The 13,553-nt window shown below is 41.2% G+C and overlaps 1 protein-coding gene across 2 annotated transcripts in view; it reads right to left on the reverse strand.

The window, feature by feature from the left end:
* Positions 1-5,759: 5,759 nt before the first annotated feature.
* Positions 5,760-13,553, reverse strand: part of LOC115465460 (PHD finger protein 10-like) — a 282,287-nt gene continuing 274,493 nt past the window's right edge. For both annotated transcript variants that reach the window (XM_030195940.1, XM_030195942.1), the window contains one exon: positions 5,760-5,942. In XM_030195940.1, coding sequence (XP_030051800.1) covers positions 5,857-5,942 — 86 coding nt within the window. In that variant the 3' untranslated portion in view covers positions 5,760-5,856. The remainder of the gene's footprint in view (positions 5,943-13,553) is intronic.

Genomic DNA, 13,553 nt, shown 5'->3' on the forward strand with positions numbered 1-13,553 from the left:
ACGGGGGGGGGGGGGGGGAAAGAAAACCCTTGGAAATGGCTTGTGCGGTGATAACCCGGCGGTAATCAGGATCAGCACACGCTGCACAGTTACCGTCAGGTTAGTCAAGTGCAGGAGCCCTTATCGTGGCAGCAAGGGCTCCTCACCGCATGGCCATGCGGTAAGAGTTCTCTTATGGCATGGCCATGTATGTCTGAGGGCTTTTTTACCCTCTGCGCTTAAAGGGTCCTGGCAAACGGGGAAAATGGCCCCACACTGCTAGCGCAGGGCCATTTTCCCCGCAGCTTGGTAAAAAGACCCCTAAGTGAGACAGAATAGAATTCAGTAACATCCAAAACTTAATCATTGTGTTCACATTTGGGTAATTACTGAGAAAATGCTGTTGAAAATTACTTGAAGAAGAATAATATATAATCACAGAACTGGAAATGTTGGCACATTTAGACTGACTCTGGACTTCTGCATGAAGGTAACTATTATTATTATTAATTACATTTGTACCCCGCACTTTCCCACACATAGCAGGTTCAATGCGGCGTACATAGTAAATAGAATTACAAAGTCTTGAAGGAAAATGTTACAAGTTGTAGTAAACATAGTAGTAGTGGGGTTTTGAGATATGTAAATTAAGCATGGAGACGTAAACAAGATAGGATGAGCAAAAGGAGAAGAGATTGGGAGGAGTAAGGGAGTAGGAAGGATGGAGAGGAAGAGATTGAGGAATGAAGATAAGGAGATTGTGAGACATGGTCAAAGGTATAATAATCATCGCGGGCAGGAATCGTGGGTGGCTTAAAAAGTTAAGTTGGGTCATTAGGGTAAGCTTTCTTGAAGAGATGGGTCTTCAACATTTTTCTGAATGGTAGATGGGTTGTTGATTGTTTGGATGGATCTTGGTAGAGCGTTCCAAAGCTGGCTGCCCAAAAAGGAGAAACTGGATGCCCTCATTATTGACTCTCTCTTATAATAGTATAATAAACAACATTAAGTGCATTTTTATAATATATCATTGCATTCCACAAAACAAAAGGAGCAAGTTCCCACAAACCATCTTTCCTTTTTGATCTAAGCTCAGCCTTCCTCTGCTGTACTTAGTATGCTCTCTCTACAGCTGGTTCTCTGCCGTTCATGGGTGGCTGGGCAGGCCTTGAATGGGTCCACAGCTTTCAGAGTTCTTCCGGGGTCTGTCAGCGGGGCAGCTGGGGCTGGCATAGTTAGCAGATTCCGTATATAGCGCTTTTGACGAGAATTTGGTCCGCTTTATTTGGACCCTTTTTTTTTCAGGTCCAAGTCCCAAAAAAGTGCCCAACTGACCAGATGACCACCAGAGGGAATCAGGGATCACCTCCCCTGACTCCCCCAGTGGTCACTAATCCCCTCCCACCAAAAAAACCCCACTTTACAAACTTTTTTTGCCAGCCTCAAATGCCGTACCCACCTCCATGACAGCAGAATGTGTTCTATTCTCTGACAGCCTTTCCCTGTGTGACACCTTTTCTGTTATGCGCACTGCAGAGTCCATCAGCAATGCATTGTGGTGGGTGTAGGGTATTGGGCTCCGTGATTCCACTAGGTTGTGTTAAATGCTCACGATGTTGGTAGTTGGTAGGCTCTACTCCCATGGTGCTTTTCCCTCTGCTTACTGGGTCAGAGTGTGCCCTGTCTTGTTTCTGGTAGTCCATGAGGTAGTGGCCATTTTTAGCTCCCTTTCATGTGTTACTCACGTTACTGAAAGTGGGCATTGTACAGCATTCTGCCAGCTCTGACCTACTGCTAATCTCAGTACCAGGGAGACTCTTTGCCAGTGGGGCACAACCTCTGATCTGCAGTTAACTGTGAGTAAACGTGCTTATTCCAATAAAGGACGTTTTCGGAGACATTAGTCTTCAGGGTGTCAACTGGTGTGCCAAGGTTCTACATCAGCAACAACTCCTAGAGGCCTGGAGCACTTTAGTGGGTACCGCAGTGCACTTCAGGCAGGCGGACCCAAGCCAATCCCCACTACCTGTAACACTTGTGCTGATAAATGGGAAGCCTCCAAAACCCACTGTACCCACATGTAGGTGCCCCTTCACCCTAAGAGCTATGGTAGTGTTGTACATTTGTGGGTAGTGGGTTTTGGAGGAGGGGGTTGGGGGCTCAGCACCCGTGGTAAGGGAGCTATGCATGTGGGAGCTGTTTCTGAAGTCTACCGCACTGACCTCTAGGGTGCCCAGTTGGTGTCCTGGCATGTCAGGGGGGCCAGTGTACTACGAATCCTGGCCCCTCCCACAACCAAATGGCTCGGATTAGGACGTTTTTGAGTTGGCCGGTTTAGTTTCCATTATCGCTAAAAAAAAATATAAAATGCCCAGCTCAGAAACGAACAAATCCATGGCATTTGGTCCGTACAAACAGTATTTTTGAAACAAAACAAAGATGTCCATTTTTTTCAAAAATACGGTCTGTCCCTCCTCTTCACGTACCGTTTTCGGACATAGACGCCCATGGAGATAGGCGTTCGCTTTCGATTATGCCCCTCCACATGACCTAGACCACTGACCAATTTTGTAGTCACCCTGTGGAACAACGCCATCCTGCTTATATCTTTTTGAAGGTGTGGTCTCCAGAATTGCACACAGTATTCTAAATGGGGCCTCACCAGTGCACTATCACCTCTTTTTTTTCCATGAGCACTTAATGTGTGCACCTATATTTCTGAGATACAATCATAAATTATAGTACTCTAAGTTATGCACACATAAATGTACACTAATTGTACACTACATTCTATTGTTAACACCTACTTTATACAATTAGCTGGATAGCAGCAATTCTATAACTAGGCACCAAAATTAGGTGCCTAAGTGCAGCATGCTAAATACAAAGTCTTCTTTCTAATGGCATCTGGGCACCAAGATTCCAAAATAAAATACTAGTGCAAATTAGCACCTATGCGCCTACAATTAGGGGAAATTCTATAAAGGGTGTTAAAATTAGGTGCCCAAAATCTGTGCCCTAAGACAGTATTCTATAATGGCATCCGGGTGCCCAGATGCTATTATAGAACAGAGCCTAAGTTGCAATTTGGGCACCAACATTTAAGCGCTAACATTTCCACCATGTAAAAGGTAGGTGTTAATGTTGGCATCTAAGTGCGCAACTTACAGTATTTTAAATGGTGCCCAACATAGTGCACTATACAGAATTAGGGGGCATGTGAATAGCAGATGTACAAGTGCCACACTGAGGCATGCGCATTAGTACATAATTGACAGTATTGTATAAGTTACAGCCTGTCTCTCCTTCTCATCCATGCAGCTTGTCCCCTTCTCTCCCTCTCATCCACATGCAGCTTGTCCCCTTCTCTCCCTCATCCACGCAGCTTGTCCCAGTCTCTCTTATCCACACGCAGCTTGTCCCCATCTCTCCCTCTCAACCACATACAGCTGTCCCCTTTTATCCCTCTCATTCACACGCAGCTTGTCTACATCTCTCCCTCATCCACTCAGCTTGTACCCTTCTCTCACTCTCATCCATATGCAGCTTATCCCCTTCTCTCCCTCATGCAGCATGTTTATCAAATCTCCGTTCCCTGGGTGTACCTTACAGCTCTGGTGGTCCAGTAGTCAGCTGGGGCGGGAGCAATCCTCCTACGCTCATGCCTATGTAGTCTCCATTCTCCGTACTGAAAATGGCTGCTGTGAGACTTTTGCAAGTTCCCTTGGCAATCTCACAAGACTGCCGCTGAAACTTGCAGTAGTCACTTTCAGTACGGAGAGTGGAGACCGCATAGGCAGGAGCATAGGAGGATCGCTCCTGCCCCAGCTAATCTGGCTCAACAACCATCTCACAAAATTAAAAAAAAAAAAGAAGACAACTCTCATGAGCCGGTGTGAGCTGGCTCCAGCACACCACTGGCCACAGGCATAAGTGGGATCCCTACCCATGCTCCACCCATGTGTATGTCCCCTTATATATTTATGTGCTAAGAGTAGTGTTAAGTGCATACGTAGCACTTACACAAGTATGAGCTACTGTTCTTAATTTTAGTGTGCAAACGATGCTTACATTTAGGTTATACATGGCAATTTAATAACTGGCATTTAAGAGTGGAAGTGCATAACAACCTATTCTATAAGAAAGCATGTAAGTGTTATAGTGTGTAACTGCAAGGGAGTGTACACGTGGGTGGAGCGTGGAACATGGGCAGGAAATGGATGTGTCACCTACATACATGCCCACCTTAAAGAATACTAGAAGTTGCTTGTACTACATAATTATGACATATATGGACCTGGTGTAATGGGCATGTCTAAATGTAGGTATATTGATGCTGACTTATTCTAGTATTCCTGGTGCTGCTTATAGAATTGGTGCTCAGTGCAAGGCATCAAGTTGCCAAGTTATAGAAATGCCCCCACAGAATGAGGTGGACGGTGTCTAGGTTTGTACAGATATTTTTGTGCAGACCATTTCAACATGTCAATCATTCTTTCTGTAACCATATTTATAGATCTACTGCATCTTTGTTTCTTTATAACTCTAATGTTGTATATTTGTCAACAGCTACATTTTTTTCAATGTATGATTATTAATTTTTTTTAAACGTAAAAAAGCTTTGACCACATATATTTCACTCTTTAATGAATGATTCCATATGTTGGGAGGTTGTAGAAATAAACTCCTTCCGGTCGATATCAGCACTATTTGCCAGGAACGGCTCCTGGCTGGCTAAATAGTATTTAGCTGGCTAACCGTTAACATTCAGTGGGAGACAGCCGATTAGCTCCATTGAATATCTGCAGTTAGAGCATTGCGGCTAACTAGGTATATCGCAAGCTAGCTATCCACAAATATTCAAGCACTGGCCAGCTACGTTTAGCGGCCAAATCAGACCACCTAAATAACAGTCCTATCTTTGGCCTCTATAGACTTAACCAGCTAGCGTTGAATATTCACTTAGGGACCCTTTTACAAAGCCGCAGGTAGCGCATGCGACCAATCAGCACTAACGCCAGAGTAGTGCGTGCGCCCGACAGTAATTCTGAGTTTGGTGCACATCAAATCCTGCAGTAGAAAATATTCTTCTATTGTCTATTGCGGGAGTGTTCTTAGCAGTAATCAGCAGCGCAGCACATGCTGCACGGTTACCGCGCGGGTAGCAGGAGCGCTTACCGCTAAGTCAATGGCTGATGGTAAGGGCTCAGGCCATAAATAGGTGCACACTAGTTTTAATATCAGCGCAGGCCCATTTCTCAGCCCATTAAAAAATGGCCTTTATCCCAGCTGCGTTAAAAAGTGGCCCAGCGCGCATCCAAAAGAAGCGCCCACATTACCACAGGCCACTTTTTACTGTGACTTTGTAAAAGGATCCCTCAAGCTGGTTAAGTTGGAGCCAGCCAAAAAACTTGGATAGTCAATGCAGGTCACCAGAAATGGCCCGGCTTTGAATATCCGGGGTCAGCACCAATCGCGGTCTGAATATCAGGCCCCTTGTGCCTAAAAATCTACACTTAAAAAAACATATTATTGCTCTAGCTTTCTGCAGGTTAAATTATCTTTGATTTCTTGTTTCAGCAGCTGCCACTGATACCATCTTTACATTGCAAAATTCCTCAAGGGGTAGCATGCAATATCACATCAGATCAACATGGTCAAAATATACAAAAAACTGCAGAAAGCAGTATACCCCACAAATTGACAAGTTCTCCTGCCCAAATGTTAAGATTCAGTCTGCAGTCAATATTTAATTCAATATTTTTATTTATTGTAGAAAGGTGAAAATAGTGGAATAATATTTTGTTCATTCTATACAAAGTCATTTAGCACCATTAACATTCTTGGATGTGCAATTTTGGTGTAGGTATCATCATTTTATACTACTTTGTTGTTTTTACTTCTTCTGACTCGTTTTCGTTGCGTAGATGGAATGTTTTGACAACAATCACATATCCAGTGTCCTATAGAAGAGAAATAAATCTATAAATTTTTAAAAATAGAATAAATTTACTAACAATGCTATTAGGCAACTACTTTAAAATATCTGAGGTTTGCCTGCAGCAGCTGTTTTACAAGAGGAGTGATGTTACCTTAAATTTAATCAACCAATTTATAACCTGCCTTTTCAAGAACCAATCATAACAGATAAAATAATATTAAAATACATAGAACATACAATAATAATAAAACCAAAAATAGCTATCTAAATGATCTCTCTATATAAAAGTCAAAACCAACGTTCTATGAAGCCTCCAGCCGGAAGTGTGAAGGGGGCGAGATATCCGGTTTCCCTATGAGTGTCTGCCCCGCCCTTTCTGTAACACAGTCAGTGAAGGAAAACAGCAGAGCACGAAATCAAATCACTGGCTCTGTAACAGTGAAGGACTCAGAGGGGGGAGGGGAGAGAGGCCAGAGGGCAGGGACACACACACTCCCACATGCACACAGAAGAAAACATTGCTAGCCCCCGTTTCATTTGCATCAGAAACGGGGCTTTTTTACTAGTATTTTTATAATTTTCTTTCTAACAAAGCAGAGATCCAAAATAAAGCAGACTCTTACTGAGCTGCCGGGACTCTTTTTCTGAAGGAATGATAGGCTAAGAGTTATTTTGAGATGTACTCTGATAAAGGATGTTTGCAGATTCCGATGATAAAAGATGATAGAGGTATATTAGTATGGTATTTGGAGGTCACCAAAAGGGGTATCATCTTTTAGTGGAAAACCATACTGAAAACCTTTTCCATTTAAATGCATATGAACTTCTTGTGTAAAAGCTTTTTTTTTGTTTTTTTTGTGCCATCAAGATATCTTGAATTGGTGGTTTCAGATCCAAGGCACAATTTCCATGCTGTTAGCATCAGTCACCAGAGGCTGAGTTGCAAAAGGGAGCCTTTTTTTCTGTGTTACCAAGATTGGAAGGTTGAAACTTGCACAGAATAAGAATGAAAGTCTTTTCAAAAGAGGAAACCAGTTCTGATGGGATCAATACGGTGCTATGAGAATCACTGTGCTGGGCCTTTTCTGTAATTTCTTCAAGGAATGGTGGATAGGCACAGAGGAGGGGCCAAGTCCACCTTGCTAGGTGATCTGTTGATGGGTACACTGAATAACAGACGGCCAGCTTTGTGTTTTCACTGCTGGCAAACAGGTCTATCTGAGGTTCAAGTCTTGAAAAATGCCTTGTATTGGTTTAGAGTTTAGAGACCACATGTGGGGCTAAAGAATTCTGCTTAGCTTATCTGTTATGTGGTTCTTTAAAAAAATGTCTTTATTGAGCAAAGCCAGACAGCCAAATACACAGAAGCATGGATAAAGATTGGACATAATACGCTTTTTGCACAGTTCCCCCTTAGTGACTATTGTTCCCCCAGTAACTTTTTCAACTGTTTGTGCTGTAACCCCATAGTTACTGTGTGGAGAACTGATCTGCTGTCTGGTTTCATACTTTTGAATTTTATCCCCCATCTTCCTCCCAGTTTGCTTCCTTCAGAGTGCGTTAATTTATCTTCTCCAAACTGCCTGGTGTTCTGTCTTTTTTTTCCCTTCTAGTACTGTGATTCTCTGTGCAGATTCCATTCAGCCATTTCTAGCATACCCACTTCTCACTGTTGCACTGGAGGAGGTTCTTCCCCCACCCAGTGTTATAATATATTTTTCTTGGCCAGCAGAGGCAGCACTAGTAAAACAAACCTACTTTCTGCTTTTAGGATGTTTTGTCCTTCCCTCTCTCAGTAACATTAACCTATATGTCCATTCCAATTGTATAGATAACCCTTTGGATTCTGTTCAATATCATCTGACAGTAATCTCCAAGCATATTACATTCAAGAAACACGTGTTCTAGTGTTCCCACCTTAGTCTCACATATCTTGAACTCGTCTCCCTCTCATATTCCCATTTTGCCTAGAACAGTGGATAGTGCAGGTTTTAAATCTGACTCCTGGTAACATAAGCCCTATGTAGTATCTTAAATTGTATTTCCCGTGTTTCTTGTATTGTAGATTCTATTTCTAGAATATTTCCTCGGTTGCCCTCTGTGGCTAGCAGCCCCAGATCCTTTGACCAAGCTTCCACTAGCTGACGAAGATGAGTTGCTAATCTCTCTTCCCTCCCTACAAAAAACTCAGGTTGTGAGTCCAGTAAGGACAGAGAAAGTACTTACATATAACACACATAAACTGCTTTGGCTGTACCACAGAAAGACAGTATATCAAATTCATGACCTTTTAACTTATACCCCTTATTTAGACCTTATTTAGTCCGGAGGCAACTGCAGAAATACCATGTATAGGCAGAGAAAACAGTCCCTGTGGGGCACCTGCCACTTTTTGGTGAGATAATAATGCATGGCCTATAAATAAGTATACAATAGGGTGTTTGAGATCCCGTACTTTTTGATTTAGATATTCGAAGGAAGGAAAAGTCCCATTGCCCATCGCCTCATAAGTACCCATATATCCTCTTCCTTTTCTCCTCCACTCTGTGAAAACTATCATGTCTACTTCTGGCTCCAACTCTAAATTATTTGCTAAAGGGATAAACACCAAATTCCCTTTTCACTCTCTACCATTCTCAGGCCTCTTTAAAGGGGTGAAATAGTTTGACTTTCTCTCCTAAACTCTCCCTCTGCCATTCTTTGTTCTGCAATACTGCAAAGACATCATAAGGTTGGAGCCATTACCACTACATAGAACATCTGCTAATATAAATGCATGACTGAAACAAGCAGCCAGGGAAGTCATTTGGCAGCAAAGGCAGAAACAGATTCTCAAAGGGTCTCAAATAAGGTAAGTCACATGCAGCACATAAGGTGTGTTGTGCATTCATCTGCTTCCATAAGGTGTTTTATTTTTTTGTCTTCATCATTGCAAATTCAACTACTGAAGAAAGAGAAAGTTAGATTTTACTACACTCAGGAGACGGATGTACTTTATATATTAAGCTGATCTTTTTAGAGATAAGGCTGTATTGTTAGTGGGGTTTGACATAAACAAAGCTGTTTCTTATGTAAGAGGATACATATCGTAATGGCTACTGTGGGTTTTGGCATATCTACATATTTATAAAAACCAAATACATCTTATTTATATTCTGCTTATCAAACGTGCTGAATGAACTTCAGGTAAGACGTATTAACATAAGGAGATTCATTCTGAGCAGGAAGGGAAAGGTCACAGGGAATTCCCATTAAGTAGTCCCCCCCCCCCTCTAAAGAAAATTCCAGTGAGATGAAGAAAAGATCTGGGTAATTTTTCAGTCCCTATTGAGTGATTTCTAAATGGCAGTTAAGGGGAAGGTAGAGAGTGCCTTCCTTGCAGTTTGGACTCTGAGGTAGAAAATAGAGACATGGCTGAATCTTGAGATGAATTAGCATTGCCCAGGGATTGAGATACTTGTATTGTGCTTTTTTCCTAATATTTACAGTAGTTCCTGCCAATACTGTTAAACATCTTTTGTAGAAATGAGTGTGGCTGCTTTGGTAGAGGCAGCAAAACTAACAGAGAAGATTCACCGACTACTGTGATATGAACCACAGTAGACTTGGAGGATGGAAGTAACCCCTTACATTTACCAGATGAGATACAGATTCTGGAAACATTTGATCCTTGTAAAACACAAGATCTTACAGGGACTCAATTCAAAATTGACTGCAATCTCTCACTAGCTGCGTACGTCTAGTAGCACTTTAGAAATGATAAGTAGTAGTAGTAGTATAACTGGATGCAACTAAACCTAAATAAAGCAAAGGCACTATTTTCTGAAGGCCAGAAAAAATCTTGTTGAAATCCATTAACCTTGCAGATAAAAGCATTCCCACCAGTGAAACTTCAAAAATTTGGGTGGGGTGATCACTTTTTTAACCTAAATTTTCATCCATATATCTCTTCAGTCATTGGTAACGTTTCTTCAAATTATGTCAGATTTGCTCTTTTGGCAACTGTTTTGAAATCAAGGCACTACGAATTCTCAAACATTTCACATTTCAAATTAATTTAACAAATCATATGTAACAAAATATCTAAGTGTTTGCCATAAAAACATTAATATAATAAATAAATAAGGGGAGGAAATGATGGAAAGGACACAAATGAACGCCTAAGTTACAAACTGCAACAAATAAGGTAGAGGGAAGTGGAAATTTTACAACTAAGCCACATAATGAGGGAAGGAAGTGGAAATAGAATGCTAACAGATGTGTCAGCTGTGCAGGTGCGGCAGTGAGAAAGAAAAGGATGGAATGAAAATTCAAAGATTAGGTAAAAATTCTTGGGGAAAAAAAACACGTTTTAAGTAAAGCTTTAAATTTTTTGAAACAGAATTTGGAACAAAGTTCCAGAATGTTGGGGCAACAACGGCAAAACTGGATTGAAGGAGAACTTGGAACGAAGTTCCAATGGAAGGGAGTTCCACAACGTTGGGGCAACAACTGCAAAATAGGAAACTCTAGCAGACTGCGAATGGATCTGGAGATGGGTTGGAACAACTAAAAGATGTTGGTTGGCAGAACAGAGAAGATGACTAGATGTATAAGGAATTAACATTCCATGAAGAAAAGAAGGTAAACTTATATGACGAATGGTGACTTAAAGCAAGAACCTCGAAGGAGATATGAAAGAAAATGCAAAGCCAGTGCTCCTTTATGAGTAATGGACAGACACTGTGGATTCCCTATGTCTATCTCAATAGCAGACTATAGACTTTTCCTCCATGAACTTGTCCAAACCTTTTTTAAACCCAGATACACTAACTGCTGTTACCACATCCTCTGGCAACGAGTTCCAGAGCTTAACTATTCACTGAGTGAAAAAAATATTTCCTCTTATTTGTTTTAAAAGTATTTTCATGTAACTTCAAGTATCCCCTGTTCTTTGTACTTTTTGAAAAAGTGAAAAAATAGATTAATTTTTACCTATTCTACACCACTCAGGATTCTGTAGACCTCAGCCATCTCTTTTTCAAGCTGAAGAGCCCTAACCTCTTTAGCCTTTCCTCATATGAGAGGAGTTCCATCCCCTTTATCATTTTGGTGGCTCTTCTTTGAACCTTTTCTAATTCCACTATATCTTTTTTGAGATATGGCAACCAGAATTGAATGCAATACTCAAGGTGAGGTTGACAACTAACTTTGACTTGTCTTCTCTATAAACAGGAGCGAAAGCAGGCTAAGGCAGTACCAGAAAGCCTTAAGCAATGGGTTAAGATAGGGTGAAAATGATCTTTGCCTCTGACAAACGTTAAATTCTGAATGGACTGAGTCTGATCCAGTGACCAGAGAATTCATTTGGATATCATCTTGAAAAGGATGCCAATCCACACCAAAGGATATGAACAGGGATATCAGGGGTACAATATAGATGTTAAATAAAGTAGACAACACTGATCCCTGTGCACTTTAGGACCCTTGAAGTGGAGCTACCCTGTCATAGCACCTTCTAACAGCAACCCTCCAGAAACCCTTACTCAGGTCATTCTTGCGCACTAAGGCAGCTGAGAGGTCCAATGAAATTAATAAAACTTCATGTCCATTGTCCAGGGTTGTATGGAAAACTGCATACTTTTCTTGACTTCTGTAATGTCTTATATAAAAGTTTCTGTGTGAAAGAAATGAGGTGCCTACAGTTGATGCATATGCACTAAAGTCATTTTTTACCACAACCATAAAAATATTTTGTTTTTTATAAATGGCCATGTGCTAATGCCATAATTACTGCAAAGCCATTCAAAAAAAATAAACAGCCATCTTGGAAGCTTTCCAGGTCACATTCATCAAATTTATTATCTAGTGCACTCACTACTCCTGCTGTGATTTACTGTATTATGGTCTCATTGATAGACACACAATGCTCACCAGACTCTACCATTTTGAAACCCTCTGATACTGCAAGCCAGCTTTTTCTTTTTTCTTTCTTTCCAGTTTTTACAGCAATTGCAGGGGAGGTTTTGCTAATATACAGCATCTGTCCACATATTTTTATAATCCAACATAAGAATATAAGAACCTAAGAAGAGCCATAATAGGTCAGACCAATAGTCCATCTAGCTCAGTATCCTGTTTCCAACAGTGGCCAATCCAGGTCACAAGTACCTGGCAGAAACCCAAATAGTAGCAATATGCCATGCTACCAATTCCTGGCTAAGCAGTGGTTTTTCTGTGTCTGTCTCAATAGCAGACTATGGACTTTTCCTCCAACAACTTGTCCAAACCTTTTTTAAACCCAGATATGCTAACATTGGTTCCCTGTCTCTGCTCGTATTCACTACAAACTTCTAATGGTAGTCTTCAGAGGCCACCTTGCTCCCTCCCCTATTTGAATACGCTTCTGATCCCTTATGCGCCTTCTTGTTCCCTACGGTCATCATCTAACAACTTGCTGTGCATCCCTTCCCCATCTGCTTCACTCCTCACCATTTCTCATGACACTGCCTTCAGTTTTCTTGGCCCCAAGCTCTGGAACTCCCTTTCCTCTCTCCTCAGATCCTCCCCTTCCATCTTTCAAGGCCCTTCTTAAAACTAATCTCTTCTCTCTGGCTTTTGACTCCTCCTCTGCTTAATATTTCTTCCTTTCTTTTTCATGTCCTTTTCATCTTCATTAGCACCAGGGCTTTTTTTGAGGGGATACTTGGGGGTACTGAGTACCGGCACCTTTTCCATTGTCTGCTAAAATTGACCCATGGTCCCCAAGTTTTACAGTGATATGTTTTATTGTCTCTGTAGAAACAATTCAGGATAAAAAGTCAGAAGTATAACTTTATAGGGGGTAATTTTCTAATGTATAAGATAAGTATATCATAACATCTTCGGTTCTCTATTCCCTGTACTGTATCAATATGGAACTTACTACTTATCTCCATCAGAACAGAATCTATGTACCTTAGCTTCCGATAGATACTAAAAACCTTCCTATTCTCTAAGTCTGTTTATTGCAAATAAGTTTTTATTGATGATGAAATCCATCATTAGGTATATAATACAGTACAGTATCCATTGCAGATAAGTCTTGCATCAAACTTAAACATCATACTATCACATCATCATTTTATACAATCTTAAACTATACCAAACCTCCTCCCTCCCTCCCCCCCCCCCCAAAACCCCCCCAGGGAGGAAACCATTCCTCTTTCTCCTCATTGTCTAAGGTGTCTAAACATCCGTGTATTCACTCTACTTACACCACGCAAACTATTATTTATATGATTGTGTACATCAAAAATTTAGTATAGGACCTTTCACCGCTGGAGGCAATGTCAACCAAAATGGAGTCCATATCTTACAAAAATCTGTTTCTTTAAAGGTTTCTTTCTGATCCACCAACCGTCTCTCAAACCTCATGAGACACACCATTTGGCATCTCCACTGATGAACTGTGGGAATTTTATTTGTAATCCACTCGGTTAGTATTACTTTCTTCGCTACAGTTGTTGCCCGATTTGCAAATCCTCTATAACCAGCTGGGATCGGGGACACCAATTCCGGATTGCCAAACAATAATTGCGGCTTACAGCACCATGTTGTCTTCCACATAAGGGATACGTGTTTTAGGAGACTCCTCCAGAACTTTGCTATTTTT

Source organism: Microcaecilia unicolor, chromosome 3, assembly GCF_901765095.1.
Source record: "Microcaecilia unicolor chromosome 3, aMicUni1.1, whole genome shotgun sequence".
Taxonomy (NCBI): domain Eukaryota; kingdom Metazoa; phylum Chordata; class Amphibia; order Gymnophiona; family Siphonopidae; genus Microcaecilia; species Microcaecilia unicolor.